Source organism: Peromyscus leucopus, chromosome 8b, assembly GCF_004664715.2.
Source record: "Peromyscus leucopus breed LL Stock chromosome 8b, UCI_PerLeu_2.1, whole genome shotgun sequence".
In the NCBI taxonomy this organism is placed as follows: Eukaryota; Metazoa; Chordata; class Mammalia; order Rodentia; family Cricetidae; genus Peromyscus; species Peromyscus leucopus.
The window spans coordinates 59,095,070-59,119,059 of NC_051086.1; the positions used below are offsets into that span (position 1 = coordinate 59,095,070).

The window sequence follows — 23,990 nt, forward strand, 5'->3', positions numbered from 1 at the left end:
GGCTCCACGGCAGCCTCAGGCTCACAGCACAGTCTTGGGCATCCGTTCACCCCGGGTGCCTCACCAGGCTCTCTTGATGTCTCTGCTGTCCTTCTCCGTACAATGGGGACAGTGAAAGGGCCTGACTCCTGGGTGGGTATGACCCCCTAAAGCTGGTAGCAGGTGTCTGACTCAACAAACGGTGGCCACCATGGTTATTATCTTCCCCTTGCAGCAAAATGCCTCATCTCTCTCTGGCCTTGGCGGGGTGGAATTGAGAGCTGTTTGTTGTCAGCAAACAAAGCTCAGCCCGGGAGGAGGCAGGGGGAGCGGAGGGGGAGCGAGGGAGGGTGCTGCCTGGAGCCCTTGATGCTGGCCTCCCTTGCTCCTAGCCCCACAGCTTCAGCTAGGTGCACCTTGCGCTCAGCCAGAATGCAGCAACAATTCACTGAGGCAGACACAGTGAGGGGCTCCCGGGAACCTGCAGATATGATGCCAGACACAGTGTTTTTGCATTAGCGAAGGACACCAGCCCCCAATTTTTTGGGGGGTGGTGGTGGAAATAGCTCAAATGTGCTGAGTGTGTCTGAGGGGACTCTGCTGTAGATGTTCTGTGTGCCAGAGCTGCTCCAGCTGGGGTGGCATGCTGAGGAGCTAGCTGAAGGCAGGTACCCGCCTGGGGCTGCGAGGAAGGTGTGCTTTCTTCTCTGGTCTCATTTCCTCTGCCAAGGTCTGTGCCAGGTGCCATCAGGCAGTATGGGACTAGGGCTGTCAGCCCTGGGAAGAGCACTTGGGAGACCCAACGGGCTTCAAAGTGAGGTTTCAACAGGGAGACCTCCTGCCCCTGGAGTGTGAAAAAGACCCCCTCAGCCTCTCTCCGTCCCGTCCCGTGGTTCCCCGCCCCCCGCCTCTGTGGTAGAGTGCAGCTCTCTGAGTATACCAGCTGCCATCTTCATCAGGGCAGCTGTGACTACTTGCCAGGGACCCTACAGATGGGGCCTATTGACTCCTGATGCTGCCTCATAGGAGGGAGGAGGGAGGGTCGTCGGAGCCTCAGCTGAGGTTCTAGCCACGCCCTCTTGCACCTCCCAGCCAGCCGTGTGTGATTCTGCCCTAAGTGCATGTGGGGCACATGCAAGATCTCAGAAGGCATCCAGCGGGTACGGAGAGCAGGAGGGTAACTCTCTGCAGCTATGGGCAAGTACGTTGGGGTCGCTTATGCCTGGTGAGTAAGTCCAATACACGCATGGGTTCCCCACTTTGGACTCTGTCTGGCTGATACCCTATGAGGAGAGGTAGCCGTTTGTTGGTGCCTACCCAGGGATGCCGCGGAGAGCTCCCAGTGTTCACACAGTCTTCTGGGCGACTCGGAAGTGGCAGAGGGTAGAGGCCTTGTCTGTTTTGTCTCTGCTGAGCCCCAACTTCTAACTACACTTGGTCCCCGCAGCTGATGGCCAGATTAGCACCGTGAGCTTCACTGTTCAAAGCTGCAGAGGGCAAAGCAGGGGCATCAGTTAGATGGTCACCGTGCCCCATGCCCTAATGGCATCTGAATGACTGGGATTGGCCACATGCTTGCATCCTGCAGGAGCAGCAGCTCACAGCTGGGGACTGACATGCTGGTAGGAACCCACAGGCCTTTTATGCTTTAAATGGCCACAGATGTCCTGTGAAGGAAGTCTCTCCATTTTATAAATGAGCAAACCAAGGCACAGAGATCAACTGTGAACTCAGGTGCTACGTAGTGAAGCTGCGGTTGGAAACCAGGTATCCCAAGGTCATAAACATTGTACCTGCGTCCTCTTTCAGAGACTACCAGGTCACCTGCTGTCTGAGACACTTCTGTGCTTCTGGATTTTGACAGACATTGTCAATCCACTCTCCACTCATCACTCAGTTCCAAGTGGTAAGTTGGCTGGTTGGGACCCTGAATGCATTCTGTAAAGAAATGATTTGTCGGTTCTATGGCAGCTGAGAGGATTCTGGACTCTGGAGCAGCCCCTGACTTTGTGGAAGGCTCTGGAGTCCATCTCAACCGTAAAGCCGAACTGTACAGGGTTACTTTGAGATGAGCTGTCTTCAGGAACACATCTGTAGTTTGCCTTAGGAGCTGCAGGGTGTGGGGGCTGAGGGGTCCAGCTAGGCCTGGGGTCTGGTGGAATGTGTGTGCTGCAGTGGACTGGGAGGCCTTTGGCCATTCTTAGAGGCATGGGGAGAGCCCTAGAGCTTAGAGTAGAGGTATGGGGAGAGCCACCTACAGGCTGGGGTGTAGATGCAGGGGCCCCCAGATCTAGGCTGGCTTCTGTCCCTCCAGGTCTGTCCTAAGTTGAAATGCATGGGGTCCTTCTGAATACCGGAAGCCTGCAGCAGAGCAGCCTGGGGGCGGGGCTGTTCCCCTCATGGTCTCAGCGCTGGCCACTGCCGCTGCTTACATTGCAGGAGGATTGGACTGTATAGAGTTAATCAGTGTGGAAGATTAAAAACAAAACACCCAAACAGAAAACAAACAGGAAAACAAAACTCAAAGTTTCGGGGCTGGAGAGATGGCTCAGCGGTTAAGTGCACTGACTGCTCTTCCCGAGGACTCTGGCTTGATTCCCAGCACCCACGTGACTCACAGCCTCCAGCCCCAGGGGATCTGATGCACTCTTCTAGCTGCCTCGGGCACTACATGCACATGTTGAGCAGACATGTATGTAGGCAAGACGTTCATACATCGTGTAAATGAAAACACATACAAAGTAAATGAAAACTCACCCCCTACTAAGTTTCTACTGAGTGTAGGAGTGCTTTAAAATAATTTTTATAAGTATATACTATTTTTGTTTTTAATTTGCGTGTGTAGGTGTGTGCTGTGAATACAGGTGCTGTAGGAGGCCAGACCCTCCTGGAGCTGCCTGACAGGTGCTGGCAGGAATTGAACTCGGGTCCTCTGCAATGCTGTCTTAGGGCCAACCCTCTCTCAGCCCACACATGCATATTGTATGTTGAACATCTCCACCCTCCCTTCCCCAGGTCCCCATCTTGCCTCTCCTTTCCCATCAGTCTCTCTTCTCTTAGAACAGTAGTTCTCAACAGTGGGTCGCGACCCCCCTTTAGCAAACCTCTCTCTCCAAAAATACTTACAATTCATGACAGCAGCAAAATTACAGTTATGAAGTAGCAACGAAAATAATTTTATGGTTGGGGGGAGTCACCACAACATGAGGAACTGTATTAAAGGGCCGCAGCGTTCAGAAGATTGAGAACCACCAGCTTAGACCATCCGCTTCTCCTTGTATTACCATAAACACAGGAGCTTTTATGTGTCTGTATAAAATCTAGGAACCACAATGCGAGAATATATAGAGCATCTGTCTTTGTGAGCCTGGCATAATTTGCATAATGCTCTCCGTGAATGTGGGCTGCTTTTGCACCCTTGCTAAGCAGTCCTGAGTTGATGGCACTGTCTCGGAGGTCTGCATCGGAGGCTGCAGTGCAGCTCATGGGTTATCCTCTCTGCTTGGCAGCTTCTCGCTGCCTCACCCCTGCTATAGGCAGAGCGCTCCTTACTGCCGCTGGCTGCCCTCCCTGGGTTTATAATTTTGATAGGTACGCTTTCCACTAAAAGACTCTAGGGGTCAGCCGGATGGGTAGTGGGTAAAGCCCTTGCCATGCAAGGGTGATGACTTGAGTTTGAAGTAAAAACAGAACAGACTCCACGAAGTTGTCCTCTGACCTCCACATGTGTGCTGTGGCACATGCACAAGCCCCATTATGTGTACTTACCTAATAAAGATTCCAGAGTTTCAAGTGTCCTAGCTTGCCGAATAAATGGCAATCCCAGGCCACCCCAGGTGCCTCCCTTGGCAGCCCTGGGGACTTTCAGCTTCCTTGTGTCTCGGTCTTTGTGTCTACTGGTTTTAGTTTTGGATGTTCTGGTTTTCTTGTGTATGCCATACCTTAGCTCTCATGGATAACCCCTCCACCCTCTTATCCGGCTCATCTCCTCCTGTCTGGTTGGAGCACATCCTGCATGAAAGGTGAAAAAACTCAAGAGCACACATGCCTGTGAGCACCTTCCTCTTCCCGGCACACTTGGCAGACGTTTGGCTGAGTGTGTCTGGACCAGGAATCGCTTCCCCTCGGCATTCACAATATATGGTTTCTTTGTGTTCTGGCTTTCAATTAAAAAAAATTATTCCTTCACAATTTCATATATATATATAGAATGTACTTGGATCCCATTTCCCCCATTATCCTCTTTGTCTCCTCCCCGTTTCTGCTTCCTCCACCTTCCATGTGTCTGTCTGTCTGTCTGTGTCCCTGAACACTACAACAGGGCTCCTTATTCCAAGTGGCCAGATCAGCTCTGCCGTTCCTTCCTGCTATCGGGGATTGAAACCTCTGGAAACCATGAACTAAGAGTACCTTTTCCTCCCTTAAGTTAGCTTTTGTTATTATTTGTGGTCACGGTAGTAAGAGAAATAATGATTACCTTAGTAAATTAGTTAATTGTGTAATGCTGAGGATTGAACCTGGAACCTCATGTATGATAGGCACATGCTCTATCCCTGAGCTGTAGCCTCAGCTACTCATTTGGTTTTTTTTTTTTTTTTTTTTTTTGTTTTTCGAGACAGGGTTTCTCTGAGTAGCTTTGCGCCTTTCCTGGAGCTCACTTGGTAACCCAGGCTGGCCTCGAACTCACAGAGATCCGCCTGGCTCTGCCTCCCGAGTGCTGGGATTAAAGGCGTGCGCCACCACCGCCCGGCCTCATTTGGTTTTTAAAATTTATTTTTAACAGATACATCAAAAATTTGAGAATTGTATGAATTTGTGGCATACCATGTGATATTTCAATACCTGTGTACACTCTGCAATGTTTAAATTAGGTTAAATTTTTTTTTTTTTACCACTTTTTCTTTATATATATATATATTTTTAACTCAGGCTGGACATGGTGGTACACACTTTTAATCCCAGCACTTGGGAGGCAGAGGCAGGCAGAGCTCTGTGAGTTTGAGGTTAGGGTGGTCTGTATAGTGAATTCCAGGACAGCCAGAGTTATATAATGAGACCCTGTCCCTAACAAACAAAAAAAAATTAATAACTTATGCATATGGGTATTTTGCTTGCATGCGTGTCCACCATGTGTATGCAGTGCCCACAGAGGCCAGGAGAGGACACTGGATCTGCTGGAACTGGCGTCACAGATGGTTTTGAGTTTCCGTGTGGGTGCTGGGAATGAACCCAAGCCCTCAACAAGTCCAGCAAGTGCTCTTAGTGCAGCCATCTCTCCAGCCCCCATTTTCCTCAGGCTAGGGGAGTTCATGTATATGCGTGTGCGCATGTGAGTCCACGTGCTCTGGGGCTGGATGCCCTGGAGCTGGAGTTACGGGCGGTTGTGAGCCGCCTGACGTGGGTGCTGGGGATGGAATCAGGTCCTCTGGAAGAGCAATGCGTGCCGAGCCATCTCTCCGGCTCCCTTTACCATTTCCCGATGCCGAAAACGTTGCTTCTAGCCATTTGAACGGTGGGGCTTCTCTGCAGCGCCCCCTGCTGGGCAGCCACCCACCAGGGCTCCCCACCACCAACTTAGAATCCAGCTGGGAAACACTCACGAGACCTCCTCATCACTTTTCTCTCCTTTGTTATTTTTCTTTTCCGATTTATTTTTATTTATCTGTGTGTGCCACGTTCCATGGGGGTGTCCACAGAGGCCAGAAAAGGACTTCGGATCCCCTGGTGCTGGAGGTTGTGAGCTGCTGGACGTGGGTGCTGGGAACTGAACCCAGGTCCCCTGCAAAAGCCGCAAGTGCTCTGACCACTGAGCCATCCCTCCAGCCCCTGATGCTCACGAGTCCTCGTCATTTCCTCTCTTCTGTTATTTTTCAGTTTGAAGGTCCCTTTAGCTGGAAGTTGGACCTTCTATATTGTTGGAGTTTTTTCTGTTAGCCTCTTTCATCCCTCCCTCGCCCCGTCCCCACAGACAGTCTCTCATGTAGCTCAGGGTAGTCCTCATACTCGCTATGCAGTTGAGGATGGGCTTGAAAAACTTCTCACGTTGCTGCCTCTCGAGTGCTGGATTCTAGGTGTGCACAGTCATGCCCATGACGCTGTGCTAGGGAAAGACCTCGGTTTCTACCAGCCATCCCCAGCACTTTCATAGTTCTGGTTTTTGTCTTGTTTCCCTGGAGGTTATCTCCCTCTCAGCTTCCATTTTAAAATTTATCCTTTTTTTTTTTTTTTTTTTTTGGTTTTTTGAGACAGGGTTTCTCTGTGTAGGTTTGGTGCCTGTCGTGGTTCTCGCTCTGTGGACCAGGCTGACCTCGAACTCACAGAGATCCACCTGGCTCTGCCTCCCGAGTGCTGGGATTAAAGGCGTGCGCCACCACCGCCCGGCTTAGAGTTTTAATTTTGAAGAACATTAACTTCTTTTCTAAAAAGTAGCATTGTTATTGTCATTAATTTTTCATTTTTGGTATCACTAGGGATGAAACCTGGGTCCTCACTCCTGCATTTTCTTGTTTCATGTGGTAGTATCTTCAGAGGACCTAAGTTCTTCCTCCTGCACGCTAGATGCTCTAGGTTTTTATTTATTTATTTATTTATTTATTTATTTATTTATTTATTTATTTATTATCTATCTATCTATCTATCTATCTATTAGCTCTACCATGCTCTGGGTTCCTTTGCCTGTTCCCACCATGTGAAGAACAAAGCAGGCAGGTTGCTCTCTACACATGGATGGGGCTTACAGACTGTGGTCTTCCCCAGCAGAGAATGAGTGGAGACTTGAAGTTTGGGGACTCCCTAAAGCCAGGGTCCATCATCAGTTCCCCAGAGAAATGCAAGCATCTTGCTTTGGGGGAGGGGAGGGGAGGAAGCAGGCCTGGCTGTCATCAGGCAAATGGCTGATTTTTTTACTGATCATTCTAGATTTCAGCAAGGGACCTTAGCCAGCCTTTGGCTGCATTTCTAGTTCCGCTCTGGCCAGCAGTAAACCAGAGGGTTTAGGGAAGGGCAGTCACCAGGCCGTGTGGGCCAAGAGTCCATGGGGTAGGTATGGGGAAGAGGATGAAGGGAATGAGGTCAGAGGTCGAGGTCAGGGCTCACTGTTCCTTCTTTTTTGCAGTGTTGGGGATTGAGCGCTGGCTGGGGCTCCCACATTCTAGGGAAGCTCGCTACCACTGAGTTACAACCTCAGTCCCTGTGGCCAGTCCCTTAAAAACCCAGTGCTTTTGAGACCCTTGCGGAACTTCCAGGTCTCTCCAGGTTCTGAGTCTTCTAGAGAAGATGCAGAGCAAGTGGGTGGGTTTGCGACTGGTTCCTCCAACCCGAATCTTGGGAGTTAGGGAGGCTGAGGATGACTGCATCTTACTGTCTCACCTTTTCAGCTTTTCAGACGTCTCCCACCCCCTCTGATCCTTTTGTCTTTGTGGTTTAATCCATTTTCACTCCTTTAGGTTGTGTTGAGTGGGACAGACAGGATGATGCATGTGCCCAGTCTGTCACATGTAGCCTGAAGTCAGTGTCTATTTAGAAAAATTTCTGTACAGGTCTCTTGAACCCATTTTAATTCGTTTTTGCTCAGATGGGCTTGCTTTAGTGTTAGGAGTTGCACTGAGACCTGATCTAACCGGTTCCTCTGACTCAGGCTTTAGGAAGGGTTTCAGTGAATCAGCAGTACATTTTAAAAGTTTATTTTAATCCATCCACTGCCATCCCCAGTACAGGTTGGAATGTGGCGACTGTGGTCTTTGGATCAAGAGTGACTCCATGAAAAGTCTCATGTTGATTATTTTAATGCTGAAGCATGACATGTCACAGGGAAACTGAGTTTCTCTGTCTTCTGCCAGCAGCAAGGGCAAAAGGCTCACAGTGAAGGCCTTGGAGAGAGAATCCTCCAAGGATGAAGGGCTGGTGGTGGGGAGGGGTGGAGCTGGACTGAGAGGGAAGGACATAGACACATACCCCACCCCCACCCAACCCAGGGAAGGGTTTTCTAGAAGCATTTGTATTTTGAATACTTTTCATGCCTTCTTTGGTTTGAGAATGCTAAACTCCCAGGCTGGGCCAGTGAGCACGAGGCAGGCTGGGCGCCTTGTTTTCCAATGAAAAGCAAAAAGTGTTTTAATGTCTTAGGGGAGCTGTGTGCCCGGGCTGAGCAAAAACCTGGAGGCCAATAAGGGCTTCAGGGAAACCTCAAAGCTGGGTTAAACCCAGCTCCTGGGCTAGCCTGGGGCAGATAGGACACACGCAGCTCCAGGCTCACACTGAGGGGGTCACTCAGCTTTGCAGGGTCACACTCGGGGTTAGATTTCTTCTCAGCATTCGTGCAAAGAAAGCCCTGTGTGGTCCCGATGAAATTTCAGTGCATACAGGAAGGCCCTTCCAGCCCAACCCAAGACCCAAGCAAATCAAAACATGGGGATGACTGGGGTGGGTGGGTAGGGCAATAAATAAAGGTGTGGGGGGGGCTGAGTGAGGTGGTAGATAAGGGGGCAGCAAGGCACTAGGTGGGGGGGCAAGCACTCTCGTCCCCAAACACTGGTCTGTTGAGTTGTCGGTCCAGGCCATCAGGGTGCTGGTGAGGAGGCCTCAAGGACCTTCAGAAAGGAGCCAGGAGGCCTGGCTCTGTATTCTCCGAATCTTCCGCTGGAGGGCTGCCTCAGTCTAGGGGTGCCGGGTGGTCCCATCAGCAGCGAGGAGTTGTCCATGTCTGTCTTTTGCCTTTGGCAGAGAGAGAAAAAGACCACTGAATAGTGAGTGGTGGTGGTTGGCTTCCTCCCCAGCGACAGCCCAGCTTTGGGAGGAAACAGAAGTGTGAGGACACAGGGCCTTCCTGGTCCAGGGCCAGGCTGCACTGTCTGTGTGCTCACAAGCTTGTTATCTGCACACCCGCGCTTCGGTTTGTCTGTCCAAACCTTGTCTGTCATCTTCAAGGCAGTGACCTCTTGGCCTGCGTCTGACTGTTTTGACCTCTAGCACCGCCTAGGTTCACTGCTGGTGTGCCCAAACTCACAGTGTTAGGGCTGGGACTAGAATGCATCCTATAGAGAGGGCTGTAGGAGGCTGTAGAGAGGGGACAGGGGGGATGGGATGGTTAGTGGGGTGTATACAGGCTACTTGAGGGAGACCCCAAGGGACACATCAGATACTGTTTCATGTCTGTGCCTGTGGGCTGTTGGCCGGGGTTGCCCAGCCTAGCTGGGGCTGGTCTTTAAAGGAGTCTGTGTTTTCTCCGGTTTGAGGATGAGAAGTACCCCACATCGTGATGCTCCCATGCTGGACCAGTGAGCACAAGGCAGGGGGAGAGCATTGTTTTCTACACCTATGACATGTGTACATCACATGTGTACATCAAGGCTCCCAGAAAGCCATCGTTGGAGGTGGTGGGCTCTGGAGGATAAGGACAGACACCACTCCACTGTTCCCAGGCCAGGCTCAGTGAGGACTGCCTGCGGCTGTTAGGGACAGGAGCAGAAGATGGTGGTACCATTCTGAGTCCCTCTGGTCAGGGCTGGGGCTGGCTGACCTTTGTTCCCCACTGCCTGGCACAGAGCTCAGTAAACATGAGGAATTGAAAATGTCATCGGCCACTAGGGAGGGAGGGAGGGGCGGAGAGGCTGCTGGACGAGCAGAGACAAGGCAGTACTCACCGGGCACCCTGGCTCAGGCCGGGGTGGGGTGCCTCCCTGTGGGTCTGTGGCACCTGCTCCAGTCTCACTGGCCAGGCTGCTCTGGCTGCCCGAGAGATGGCTGGGTGGGCAGGCAGGCCCCATCCTGGGGGACTCCATGCTGCCACCTGCAAGAGACATATGTGGATGGAATGGAGATGTCACTGAGCTTGCTAGCAAAGAGCCAGCTCAATCTTACCTGGAGTTAGGGGTGGTAACTATGGCCTGTCTGCCCAGCAGTCCCCACCCACATGCCTGCCTGTTCTAGCCAGATCTCTACCCTCTGCTGATTGACCTAAGATACACTGGATCAGCAGAAGGGGCTCTTTCCCTGAGTAACGCGTCACCGATGTGAGAATGGGCAATTAGGAGCCTTTCCTACCTGCACAGAGTGAGGGGTGGGGAAGGGACTGTGTGTCTGGGAAGGCAGCGAGCGGGAGAAGGTGGTATTAAGACAGCACTTGCCACCTTCACCACTAAAGACTCTCAGGGCGTATAGGCGTGCATTTGTGGTTTTGTGTGTGAGCCTGGAAACTGGGGTGGGGAGGGAGTGGCCTGGAGGGGGATGGGAAATGGGGTGGCGCACTGCAGCGTCTATGACAGGGGCTGGAGAAATGGCTCTGTGGGTGAAAGGCGCTTGGCCCACAAGCCTGGCACGCTGGGTCTGATCCCCAGACCCACATGGGGGAAGGGGAGAACTGACTCCCACAAGTTGTCCTATGGCTTTTAGTGCTGTGGCCTCTAAGCCAATAAATAAATAAGAACAATAAAAACACTAACAGCAGGGGATGAGAACAGTCGGGGAGGGTGAGATATGTATGAATATTGACACAATTATTCAAGATGGTCCCACCCAGCTGACAGCTGGTGTGGAGGGAGGAGCCAGGAGCCAGCAGGTAGGAGGAGGGAGACGCCTGTCCTGAAACCAAGGCTGGCAGGCAATTTGTACAACAGTCTCCTAGTGGAGCCTCTTGGGGCTGCTGGTGCCAAGTCCAGGACTAGTTTTCACCTCTTGCCTCATCCCCCAATACTGAGCACTTGGGAAAAAGACTCTGAAGGCACATCAGGGCTCTGAGGGAAAGAGCACGGTGATCAACTAGTAATGTCTGTCATGGCTCTGGACAGAGAGGTGGTAGTGTGTGTGCAGACATTTGCCACTTCTGACTTAGCCCAAATTTTCATTCCCAACAAGGATTCCTGCCATGTCATCTTTGGCCTGAGGTCATAGTCTCAGTTACAGGACAGCTTATTATATCATTGATATATTGTTATATCAAGACATCTTATTCTAGTTTTGGGCAGATATTGTTCCTATTTTTTTTTTTTTGAGACAGTTTCTCTGTGTAGCCCTGGTTGGTCCTGGAACTCACTCTGTAGACCAGGCTGACCTCAAACTCACAGATCCACCTGCCTCTGCCTCCTGAGTGCTGGGATTAAAGGTGTGCCTGGCTTGGGGCAGATACGGTAAGGCCCACTCTTTACACACCAAAATCAAGCCTTCCTGAAACTTCCTTCGAAGGTCCTAGCTCAGACCCAAGAGGACATAGAGGAAGCTGGTGCTTTTCTCTGAAGGCCTTTCTTGTGCCTAAAGAGATGAAAGCCTTCCATCTTCCCTTCCCTCTCTGCGCCGACCTCATTGCCCAGGTTAACCCATGTCAGGAGTCACAAAAGGGCCTCAACGTGAGAGGGGTCTTTGGAGCTGGCCTGCTCCACCTCATTTGTGTTGAAGAGAAGGCAGTGCCAGTCCGGAGGTGATGGCACATGCTGGGGACATCACTGCAGTCATACGGCCAGTCATAAGGATGGTCCAGGGAGCTGTACCTAACTTCTGTGGCCCTTTGCTGCTCGAGAGGTAGAGAAAGATGCTGACCAGGGAGTGGTCCTGCCTCTTGTCAGCCCTGCACGTCTTCCCCATCCCTCACACACACGCCTCCAGGCTCCCTCCTTCCCAGGGACCCAGGGACCCGACCCTTTTCAGACGCCAGTAGAGAAGCTGCCACCAAAGAAACCAAAGAGCCACCCAGCACCTCTGGCAGCAAACAGCTGACGTTCCACACTTACCCGAGTCTCCTCTAGGCTTGTCACCTTTTGTGCCCTTGACCACAGTGGGCATGGGTCTGTCCTCCAGGCTGGAGGAGCTGAGGTCCGAGTCACTGTCACTGGAAACCACTGGAACAGACGAGAGCAGAGGAGGTCGCGATGACTTTCTCCTGCTTGGACAGTGGGCCAGGGAAGGCCTCCCTCTGGCCACCTGCCACCACAGAGTGGCCTAGAATTTCAGGTAACCCTTTTGTTTGGGACATGAGATAAAATGGTATGGGGAACAGGAGCTCCTTTCCACCAGCTGCGGGGGTGAGACCTGGTGTGAAGAGGCAGACATGGAACCCACATGCTTTGCATCATTAGGGAAGGCTCATCCCTTGGCCAGCCATCGCTAATGCATCATGGCCTACCTGTGGACTGGAGCCGTTTTGCTTGGTAGGAGTGGGTGCCCACCTTTGGTGTAGACACAGGGACTCTGAGGCCTCTGCCTGGCCACACTAAACACCAAGGCCATGGCTTCAAGGACAACAAACTTATCACAGGCTTTCACGTACACGAACTCACGAAAGTTTCAGAAGGGCTGGGAATAGCCCCACCCCATCACACAGGCAGGAGACTGGGGCATGTGCCCATGGCCGTCAGAAGATGGGCTCCTGACTCTGGAAGGCTGGCTGTGGTTCCCAACCACTTAACTTTCATCAGGCACACAGTGGGGTGTCGTGAACCACCAAGAGCAAGGGCTCGGAGGGAGCCGAACCCCCTCTTTTCTGCACCCGACACCATCTCTGGCTGGTTCGCCGACCGTGGGTGTCATAATACAGGATATATTCATCCTTCAAACGTTCTATTTTAATTTTTAGCAGGGACGTACATCCGTGTGCCAGCCTTCTGAGGCAGGCCTGGGTGCTTCTGAGAAGCGGCCCATGTGGCCCAACCCGTCCCATGGCCTGTGGCTCTGGGTCCCACTTCTGGTCACCGGAGCTTAAAGACCATGGCAAATAAGATCTGACAGCAGGATCTTCCTAGATTTTTCCATATCTTCCTTCTGCTTTTTACAGTTGTCTTGCCCACGCCTAATTCAATAGATTTAAAAAAAAAAAAAAAAAAAAAAGGCAAGTTGCTTCTTCAAGTTTCACAAAATCTTGCTTTTAACGAAACAGTTCTGGCTCCTTTTCTGACTCTCTTCACTAATTTCCATAGCATGTAACTAAGTGATAATGAAGGTAATAAGTAGGTGTAGGCTCAAAGGTAAACCGTCCTCTTTTACAGGTGACTGACTCAGGGATGGGTCACCAGGCAGGAGGTGCAGAGCTGTGTGCTTTCCTCTGAAATGCCAAGTGCTGGGGTGGGGTTGGGGGTGGGGGTCGAGGGCTTCCCAAAGCACTTCACTAGGCTATTCGCAGGGGAGCTTGGTCCTCCAGGCTCAGGAGCCAAAGGTTCCCTCTGCCAGAAGAGGGCCACAACCGCTCCCTGTCCAGGCTGGCTACCAGGCTCCCGCTGACCCGTCAAGCCGTTTCTGGGGGCTGCGTTCTCTTTTCTGAGATGGCAATGAGGCATCCACAGAAGTGCTGGTCAGTTAGGGAACGTCTCTGTGGGAATAAGTGGAGGGAATGGGCCTTCCACCTGCATCCAGAGCCTTCTAGAAAGTCTCTGTCTTAGCATATGCCATTTTCTGGGTGAGGGTCTCAGGTCACAGAAACAAGTAGCCAAAGTTGGAGCTGGCTAAACATTTTAGCCTTCAGAGGTTAGCAGTAGCCAGCACACAGTAGGTGCTTGAGGAAGGTCTGATGTCACAGTGCTCATCTTGCTTTACCTGTCCTGTCAGGGTTACCACCAAAATGATTTTTTTTTTTTTTTAGGCAGGATGGCCTTGAATTGCTATGTAGCCAAGGATGATTTTGAATTTCTGATCCACCTGCCTCTACCACTTACATGCTGGGAATTTGGGTACATACCATCATGGTTCTGTTTCTGTTTGCTTAAAGTTTAAGTGTGTGCATGCGCATGCATGCATGTCATTGCAGGTATATGCACATGAGTGCGGGTGCCCATGAAGGCCAGAGGCATTGGATCCCCCTGAAGCTGGAATTATAGGAGGTTGTGAGCCATCTGATATGGGTATGGAACTGAACTTGGGTCCTCTACAAGAGCAGTATGCAGGCTTAACATTAAGTCATCTCTTCAGCCCTCACCATGCCTAGTTTTATGGTGCTGGGGCCCATACCCAGGTCTTTGTGCGTGCCAGGCAAGCACCCACCAACTGGGCACTCGCCAGCCCTCTTCAGTAGATGCTGAATCTGTCGCCTCCTCACCATCATCACTAGACTTAACTTCCTCCATCCACGACCCTTCCTCATCCCACAGGATGACCCTAAGTGTCTCCTCCTGTGGATGCGTCTGTACACTCTTTGCTCAGTCAGGGTGTCCCAGCCACACAGATCTGTTGAAAGACTCCATCATCTCGTCCACACCCCTGTCCACCAAGAGGAGGCTTGTGTGCATTCCTGGGTGATGAATGTGACTGTCCCTGGCCTGCCTTCCTCTGCTCCAGCCTCTTACCCTTTCCTGCTCTGGTTCTCTCTCTCATATGCCACTGACAAGACTTCCGGTTTGGCCGTTTCAGACAGAACCAAGAGGTGGGGATGAAGAGGGATGGGGGTGGGTTCATGAGAATTATACGTAAGAACCGACTGACTTGGCAGTTCCTTTTCGGGTCTGAACCGAACGTGAATCCACTGAGACCAGACCCCACTGGCGTCCATGCTATGAACACGTGGTTTTGACTCATTGCTGGGCTGACTAAACACTAACCCCACAGGGCCCCAGACACAGGAGGTGGGAGGCGGTGGGCAGGAAGTGGCTGTTAAGACGCCGGAAACAAGTAGCTCGTGCACGCCCCCCTCCGGGGCAATAAAGGAACACAGGATGGGAGCTAGCTCAATGCTAATGGAGGTAGGGCAGTACCTATGAGGGCTGGTGACTAACCTCCACGCTGGTCTCTCCACCTCTCTGGCAGAGACATTGATGCATGATCTATCAACACTTCCTGATCTGGAAATATTCCATCTTCCTGTGGCTGGGCTGGGGACAGGGCTCTGAGATGCCAAGGGGCCCAGCAGGGACGATGGGGTTGGATGTGCCAGGAGCTGGTTGTGGAGGCATCCCTTGCATTCTGTGGTCTATTGTACGTGTTCCAGGAGTGGGCTTGGGAGCAGGCTCAAGTTGCTAGATAGGATTTATGGAGAGTTGTATGTCCTGTCCAAAACAGCACAGCCCTGGAGGTGGGGGGAGGTACCTGTCACCTGGTCCCCAAGGGCACCTGTGCTGTACGAGGGTTAAAAGAAGTCACGGAAACAAGACAAATTCTGGGAGCACCCCCCGCCCATTGCTCTCATTTGACTCATTCTTCGTCTCCCGTGAAACCCAAAGGATGCAACCATGGAAAAGGGGGAACAGCCTCGAGGGACAGTTGATCTCACCATGGGATCATAGGGCAGGGACCATCCAGCTGTCCCAGAGACTCATTTCTTTCTGTCCCCTTGCCTGGCCTCTTTGTACCCGGGGTTTTAAGCTGGGCCAGGCTTTGGTATCAAGTGTGTGCGTGCATACACAGAAGTCCGAGGTTGGCACTGGATGTCTTCCTCTATCACCCTCTACCTCTTTTTTTGAGACTCACTAGCCGGTGAGCCCCGGGATCTGCCTGTCTCTGCCTGCCCAGTGCTAGGCTTTCAGGTGTGAGCTGCTGTGTTAGATTTTTACATGGGTGCTGGGCAGCAGAACCCAGGTTCCTCAGGCTCGAGCAACAAACACTTCGCTGACTGAGTCATGTGCCTAGCTCCATGCCTGGGGGTTTTAAGCTGGGGCTAAGCTGTAGCCATCAGGTCTTTGTTCTGAAGACGCAAACCTCATCTCCAATCTGCTCTCAGAAAGCTAAAGAAGGCAGGGTTGCCCAGTGGCTGGCCACTAGGGAAAGAAGAGGCTGCATACTCCTGAGTCTCACGAATATGTTGGCCCAAGTAGCCGTGGCTTCTTCCAGTGGTCAAGGAAGCAGGCTTTTCTCTTCCTGTTCCCATAAAACCCAAACCTTGGGTAATTTGCCACCCGGGTACCAAGGCTGCCTTTCCTCTGAATGGTGGCTGGGACTGTAAATCCTCCAGCATCTAAACGAAGCTTTCAGGCTCGTAAATCTTTCGCCTCTGCTCTTCATCCTCTACAAGATGCTAGGAGTGGCTAAGGGCCAGACCTGGGATAGGTCCGGGGACAGGCGCTTGTATTCCGCCATGCTTTGCCTTTCTAACAGAGGTAGGAAAAGCCTGGTAGACACTCACTGGTCTGAGAGCCTGTGGGAGGTATCCTCACCCGCACTCAGAGGGCTCCACCACGAGGTAGGAGGGGAGCCTCCCATCTTGGTTTCCTTCACGGCCACCTGACTTCCTGGTCCACTTGCTGGAGGCTCTGGCATCCCTGAGATTTTCCCCATCACGCTGGGCCCTCACCGTCAGCAGCGGATGGGCAGCTTAGAGCCAGCCAGGCCTGTTTCTCTGGGGATGGGCAGTTTTATTTTTTTTTCCCCTTCTAGCTCATTCTTGGATGGATTTGCAATTTGACTGTCACCATGGAAACTCTTGAGTTTTGGTACATGAGGCGGGGTGGGGGGTGGAACTCTTCCTTTTTGGAAACTCTCCCTTGAATGTCTCACAGGACACATGTGGCAGCTGTCGAGACACCTAGCTGGGATGGCTCAGGGGACAGGGATGGGGGCCTGGCGACCTGTCTCCAGGCTCTGCTTAGCCATTACCTCTGCCCATGATCCCAGGCACCTCTTCAAGATTCATGGCAAAAACCAAGAGACTGACCCAGCAGCTACCTGGGTGTGAGGTCAGCCCAGCAGCGGACACGCTGCTGAGGTGGCTCTCTGAAAAGCTGGGAAACCATGCCCCATCCTGGGCCATGCCACATCTACCTGCAAAGATGGTGGCAGGCTGTGAGCCTGGAAGACCTTCGGGAGCGGTGGCTGTTCTGCTCCAAGGAGCCCCAAGTCTCCAGAAGCTATGGGAGTTAGGGAAGTAGGGAGATATTTCCAACATCCTGCCAAGAAGCAGCAGATGGTGGAAAATTTTGCATACTAAAAACAACAAAAAATATTTTTAACGTAAAGGAATGATAATCGGGCCTTGGGGAGGGCACAGGCACCCCCAGTGAGTCCTCCCTGGCCACCAGGCTGGCACAGCAAAGATGCAGTTGGCCCTGCCAGGATGGCCGTGGCACCCATAATTCAAGAATAGGTGTGTGTGTGTGGGGGGGGGGCTGTTTTGGTGGCAGCAGCCAGGGATCATGGGATGCTGAAGGGGGGGCCAGCTGAGCCGTAGACTTGGGTTGTGTCATCACCCGTCACTTCCCAGATGTGCACCTTCAGGCTGTTTTCTTATCTGTGCTTGGTGGAGCCATGGATGAATGATGGGTCCCTCTCTAGTGGCTATGAGCGTTCAAAGAGATCAGGGACATCGGTCATGGGCTCATGTCCCCTAGTATGGGACTAGTTTCCATGCTCTGGGCCAAGTCCCACTTCCCAGGGGTGAGGCCGACTCCTGAGGGCACGTGGACCCTCAATCATATTTCACAGGCGGAGGAGAGTGCTGCATGCCCTCAGAGGATGTTTAGAAGCTGAGCTGGGATCTTTGGCTGGGATCCTTGCTCTCCCATCTTGCCCAGCATGTACATGGTGTCCATGCCTCTGTCTCACCTAATGAGCACACTCAGGAACCCTCCCCTCAGATGTCTGGTTCATCCCTCTCTCCATGAGGGCCCTTCTGTGTCCTCTGGGTCTTTTGCTGCCGGCCCTGGCATGGGGGAGGCTGTCTCACGCATGCCCACTGCCTTGGCTTGAACTCTGGTTCTGCACTGGATGTCTCTGGGCAATATACCTCACTCTGAGCCTCAATCATCTCATCTGTGAAATGGACAGGAGGAAGGAGAAGAGAGAGGCAGAGTAACTCAATAAGACTCGATCCAGCAGGGAAAAAAAAGCCCAAATACTACACAAGCTGATAAGATTTTTTTAAAAATCAGGGCTGGAGAGATGGCTCAGTGGTTAAGAGCACTGGCTGTTCTTCCAGAGGACCTGGGTTCAATTCCCAGCAACCACATGGCAGCTCACAACTGTCTGTAACTCCAGTTCCAGAGGATCTGACACCCTCACACAGACACACATGCAGGCAAAACACCAATGCACATAAAATAAAAATTTTTAAAAATCAGACTTCAATGCAACACCCAGGGATCCCTTCCGCCCTGTTTCTTCTGCCCATAGCCCTCTGCCCCAGGAACAGATGTAGCCCACCCACCTGGCTGCCTCCTGCCAGCCTGTATCTCCTTCCCTGAGCCGGCCCCAGCCCTAGATAAAGCCATCTGCTGACTGTTCTCTGAGAATCTTTCCCAGGGGACAGCTGTGCATGGCAGCGAGGTCAGCCAGGAAGTAGTTCACCAGGCCAGCAGGACAGTTGACCTTAGAGCCCCAGAGTCACCTCAGTGTTGCCAGCCGGGCACCACTCATGTCTCCCGGGAAGGACACTCAGCCTGGACAGGGACTGGAGGGGAGGGTGGGAAGCCACTTGCCATGGACACCGGATGAGTGGGCCCTGAGGGTTGGGAGGGGAACAGGGCTCTTCCTCTGCTTTGTCCCCCGGGGCTCCAGCCAGGAAGGAGGATTGCCCAAGGCTTGGGGGGGGGAGACCTGTCCTTCCAGGAATGGCCATTGGCAGCCAGAAGAGACTCAGTGCCTACCTGTCCTTCCCTCCTGGGACCAGGCGACAGGAGTCAGGGTATGTACCCACTGGACCTACTGTGTAGCCAGGGACAGTCACAGGACCCCATGGCATACTAGTTGAGGTACTGGGGTGCTTTCCTTCCCTGGTACCCCTTTCAGGCTGCCCCTAGAGGCTCCGAGGATGACCCCAGGCAGGAAGGGGCAAGTGGACAGTGAAGAGCTGACAAGTCCGAGCTGGGGCTAGGAGGGGTCCCATGCTGGCTTATTCGTTCACATCGATTTTAATTTTCTCTCTCCTCCAGGCTCACAGACAGAAAGGAGGCACCAGCTAATGAAGACAAATCCACAGATCAATAGAAATGTGGTTGCCGGTGTGGAAACCCTGTGGCCCCTGACCTCGAATGAGGCGCTCTGGATAGGAGGAGGGATGGATGGTAAGAGCTGCTGCCTCCAGAGAGAATGGGCTATACAGAATGGGGCAGAGCCTGACAGTGTGGGAAAGACAGTATTCGGGGAGAGAAGTCAGAGAGAGCTTCCCGGAGGAGGAGGGATTTACAAATGGATGCCATTTAAGCAGATGCAAAAGTAGGCCCAGGGTATGCCAGGCCTTCCAGACAGAGTCTAGGGAAAGCCCGGATGAGGAAGCTCTCTGGCTGAGGCCCTCAGGGGAAGGAGAGGAGCTGGTTTGGGTCTGCTCTGTCCTGCTGGGGACAGATGACTGCTCTGGTTTCTAGCGGGCCCCAACCAGGAGCATGTCTCTCCTGCCTGTCTGGGCTGGCAGGTGCCATGAGCCTTTGTGTCCTCCTGACTTCAGCTTGTGCCTCTTTCTCAGATGTATTGTTTTGAAAACAGTCTCCTTGGGGCTGGTAAGAGGGCTCAGTGGGTTAAAGATCTGGGGTCACAGGTAGGTATCACCATGTGTGTTTTCACACATTTTTAAGTCTCTCTGTCTCTTTGCTGTGGTGCCTTCTCTCTCTCTCTCCCCTTTCTGGTCTCCATGTGTCGGGAGTCCCCTTGGGTCTCTGTTCCTATAATCTGTCAGTTCTCCATCTAGAAGAGCCTCAGCCCCAGGGTGTCTGTGTCCAGACTCCGGCAGGAGGATGGGCTACCGGTCTTGCCTGACTCTGATGACCACTCTGGGGGCAATCAACGCAGGACAAGCTGCCTCTTTCTTGTGGGTCCTCTTCTCTGCCAGGCCCCCGAGAGAAGTGAGGGATCAGCTGGGGGCCTCGGCAATGCCAACCTTGCTCTGGCATGGACAGGAAGTCTAGGAGAGGACCTGGTATACAGCAGAGGCTGCTCTGTTACCCCCAGGGCTTTATTGGAACCAGGCAGGGAGGGAGGGCCTGGCTCACTCCCTTTACCCGCGTTCCCAAAGGCCATTCGGTCCAGAATGCGTTAGAATTAAGTTGTAGGTTTAGCCGGCAAGGCAGATGGGCGGCTGCAGAAAGTCATCCTGTACTGTGTACAGAGAGCTCAGCCCAGCTGGCCCCAGGGGCATCTCTGTGCTGCACTTGAGTCAGACACAGCTTCCATGAGGGCATGGCACCTCAAGACCTCACCTTGCATCTGGAATGGGCTAATCCGCTGAGGCTGTCATCGGGTTTGGGCAAATTAGAGGAGACAGCCATGCCCCTAACCCTTGTGGTGTGGCTAATGAGGGCCTTCTGCTCTGGGAAATCAATTTCTAAGCCAGCACAGACATTGGGACAGGCAGGGGGCTGCTGGGAGAAGGGAGAGGCGCAGAGTGGAGACTCTTCCTTGTTTAGAGGCCCCGTTTTTGAGACTGCTATTCAGCATAACCAAGGGCTCAAAAGGCAGGATGAGGCCATATGCATGGGCCTTCCTTTTAAAGCAGGACCATGGCCGTGGCCACACAAGAGTGGTGGCCTCTATCCCTGAGAGCTAGCAGAGGCGCAGTTCCAGAATGCTGCAGGCATTTCCTTCTCTCTGTGCGGAGACTACCACACACGCTATTCGGACTCTGTATCTTGCGTCCCCTTCTGTAAGTGAGCAAGGGCAGTGTCCCATTCCAGGCTGTCCTCCTGAAGTTCCAGATGCACAGAGCCCCACACAAGCTACCATGAGCAAACCCGGAATCCGTGGCAGCGATGACTGGAGCTGCTGGATACCTCAGCTGACTTCTGTCCTTTCTGCCTGCACAGGACAAAAGCTAATGGTCCTAAGTCCTCTGCGGGGCCTGGTAGAAAGACAGCCACAGAGACGATGGGCAGCCGGCTCAGAGCCAGGGGTGGCCTCTGGTGAGGCCACAGTGGGCCCGGGAACCATAGCACCCCCCCAGCAATTTCTCTTCCTATGACATTCAAGTCCCCCACCCCGCCCCCAGCTGAGACAAACTACGACTTTCTTTCACCTATTGTCTTGACCCCAATGGCAGCCCTGCGCTATGAAGACCAGGTTCAATGACTTGTGGGACCAATGGTGCCTTCTCAGATGGTTCACACTGGCTCTTCCTCCTCCTCTCTCTAATTGGTCCTTCTTGGTCTGTGTGTCCTTGTGTATTGTTTGGGAGCTTCAGATATCATTATATTAAAAAAATAATAATCCCAGTTACTTCCCACAGCATCCCAGGGCCAGAAGGTCCCTGCAAGGAGCAAAGTTAGCAGAGATGGAACATGGCGGTGATGCTGGGACGGAGGGGGAGAGAAAGTTAAGGGTGACAGTGTTGGCTGATACACAGAAGGCTGGTCTTTACTGTACGGGAGGCCTCTCTGATCGACTGCCTGTTTGAAATGCCTCTGTTAAGGCCCTTACCCTTGGAGAGGGGTCCTTGAACCCCAAGATAAGAAAACTAGAAGAGAACAGACCCTGTTCTGGCCCCTCCCCCATCATCCTGATGGGAAACACCATTTCATAACTGAGGTTTTCTCTCCCAGGAGCCCCACAGGCCCCAAGAGCTACAGACTGGCCCAGGAAGCCCCGTCTTGAAGGCTGGGGAGATGGCTATGCGGTGGTCTCCGCTGTACTCACAGCAGACAGAGCTGCTCCGGGGCAAGGGCCATGTGTCAGGATTAGGTGTCGGGGCTCTCACATGGGACGTGGCCAGGCCCCTGCCTTCCACGACAGCGAGCTAGGGGGCTGACATGAGAAGCCCTGGGAAGCCTGCATTTTTTTCTTCCGACAAGCGCCTCTTAGAGCCCTGCTTTGATTGTCTTTCTTTTCACAGAGACATGGACCCCAGAAGAATGTCTACTCTTCTTTTTCCTTTGTGGTTTGGCGATGGAAGCCAGGGCCCGGTGCGTGCGAGGCAAGCGCTCCACCATGGAGCTGCACCCCAGGTCTCCCTCCTGAGTAATCGGGTACAGCAATACCGAAAGACTGCCAGAAACGAGGGCTGGGGACTGTGGCAAACCGAGAACACGCCACCATTAAAAGGGGGTGCTGTTGTTGCCTCCGAGAGGGCGGCATTGGCAGACCTTCTGATTTTTAAAAGGAAGCCAGAACTCCATTCTTTTTTTTTTTTTTTTTAAAGTGAGAATTCTCTGCAGTTAAAAAAAAAAAAATTGACAGTGCATTTTAAGTAGCTAGCCAGATCAGGTCACTGCTAGATTGTAACCTGTCACATAGGTGGTGTCTCAGCCCCCACGGACAGGTGACATTCTACCTCCTAACATGGATGCCCTCCTGCTCTGCCTTGTCTTTCATCTGCTACAGCCAGCCGGGGCCCCAGCGCCTACATATCCTCCCAGGTACTCTGAAGGCTGTGGGGACTCGGGTACCAGGGTGCCAGCCAATGTGACAAAAGCGGACAGGTCAGAGTCCACAGGGGAAGTGTGCTGCTGTGTGTGTGTGTGCTCCAAGGAGCTTCCAAACTGCTAATTTCTCAGGAACAGAGAAGGGAAGGAAGGAGGCAGAGCAACAGCTGGCTCTGGGCAGTGAGCAATCCTGTCTGAAAATAAAACATTTTACAATCCACAACCGAGGCTCATTAAGAATGAATGGATCGCCTGGTATAAATAGCCTGCCGCGTTAGTCAGGAAGCAGCATATGCACTCGATGGGAAATCAGTGGCTCTGGAACCTGCTTATTAGCTCAGTCGGCTGCTGCTCTGTGCTAACGAGACAGGTTGCAGGTTCAAAGCTGCAGGGGCTGTGTGGCTTTCCCAGCCTCAGACCACAGTTACCCTCCCCGTCCTAAGACTGGAGCTAACGTGAGGGCATAAACAGGAAACACACTAATAGCCCACAGTTAGCTTCTACCAGTGTCTGACGCAGAAGATCCCTCACTGTAATGCCCAACCTCCTCTCGAATGCCCTCGCTGACACGCAGCTCACTACCCTGTCAGACAAAATACTCAGTTCTGTGGTTGGATGGTAATTAATTGGAAGACACTGGCTGTGCCATCCATTATGTCTGATGGTGGCTGGATGCTAAAAGGGTGCTCTGGGAAGAAATGAGGGACCGGTTGCTTCCCTCCAAGCTGGTACAGAAACTCACCTCGGACTTTGCCCGGTGCAAGCTACCCAGCAGGCAGAGGGAGTGGCCAAGAGCACAGACAGGCAGGGTAGCTCGGGCTGCCCCTCGGCTGTCACAAGACCCCCCTTCAGTAGCCCAGCAGTCACTCCCTCCCTTGAAAAATCCTCTGAACCATCAGACAGGGCAAAGCCAGCCACGTGGTGATGGAGAGGAGAGCTTCTCCATGTGCTGCACTCAGGGGGAAGAGCCTGGGTCCTTGGCCCTCCGTGCAGCAGACAGCCTACGTGACCTTGTGCAGCCTCCCTCCTCATCCATCACGAAGAGTCAATTTCACCGTCTGCAGCTGCCTTGAGCTTCAAATGAGATAATGACCATGAATCACAGGGTGCCCTGGTCAAGGCCAGTGCAACCCCAGTGATTCGGCTTCTCTAGGAGCTGCTGGCCCCATGTGGGGAGGCTAGGTCAGCTCTGGGGGGGGGGGGGGGGGGGGGGAGGATTACTCGGGTAAGGGCCACCCTGGTAAACCTCTGCAGATCAGCGGAGTCAGACCGCTCACCCCAAGTGGAACCCGGATGCTTGCTTCCACAGGACCGCAGACTCCTTCAGACTGCTTCAGTTCAGGATCTTAAAAACATTTGCTTAAAACCTAGTAGCTGGGAAAGTGGTATCAAAACCCCAATTTTTCCTGAAATTACCCAAATGGAACAAATCCTGGACCCTGAAGTCCTTTCTAGGGCAGATCTTGAAGGCAGCCAGTGTATCATCCAGAAGGAAATGCCTGATTCGAGTGGACCCGAGCAGGCGGGAGGCGGGAGCAGAGGACTCTGGGGACAGGCTGTGACCCAGGCTTCCTAGAGAGCGAACAGACTAGCCTCTGAGCTTCAGGGAGCTTGAGGCAGATGCAGCTGTGTGAAGCTCTGGTCTTTCTGATGTCTGCCATCTCTAAGGGGAAGGAGAGGTGGAGAGTATGTGTACCTTGTGGGTGGGGGGAAGGGGTAGCCCTGCTAAAGGGACAATGAGCCCCAGCCCCGGTTCTACAACTTGAAACCAGGCAGTAGACACAAAGGCTGGCTTTACTGGCCCGGGGCCGCCCTAGGCCATGCCAT

At 52.7% G+C, this 23,990-nt stretch overlaps 1 protein-coding gene and 1 long non-coding RNA gene across 5 annotated transcripts in view; one reads left to right on the top strand and one right to left on the bottom strand.

Annotated features, from left to right (window-relative positions):
- Positions 1 to 1,180: 1,180 nt before the first annotated feature.
- Positions 1,181 to 22,378, top strand: LOC119087041. Its single transcript, XR_005090479.1, has 3 exons — positions 1,181 to 1,885; positions 18,750 to 18,881; positions 21,635 to 22,378. It is a non-coding gene; the product is annotated as an uncharacterized LOC119087041 (long non-coding RNA).
- Rph3al (rabphilin 3A like (without C2 domains)) overlaps positions 7,646 to 23,990 on the bottom strand; it is a 143,756-nt gene continuing 127,411 nt past the window's right edge. For all 4 annotated transcript variants that reach the window (XM_028866773.2, XM_028866774.2, XM_037201490.1 and 1 more), the window contains 3 exons: positions 11,700 to 11,807; positions 9,621 to 9,766; positions 7,646 to 8,691 (listed from right to left, as the gene is read on the bottom strand). In XM_028866773.2, the coding sequence (XP_028722606.1) occupies positions 8,635 to 8,691; positions 9,621 to 9,766; positions 11,700 to 11,807 (311 nt within the window). In that variant the 3' untranslated portion in view covers positions 7,646 to 8,634. The remainder of the gene's footprint in view (positions 8,692 to 9,620; positions 9,767 to 11,699; positions 11,808 to 23,990) is intronic.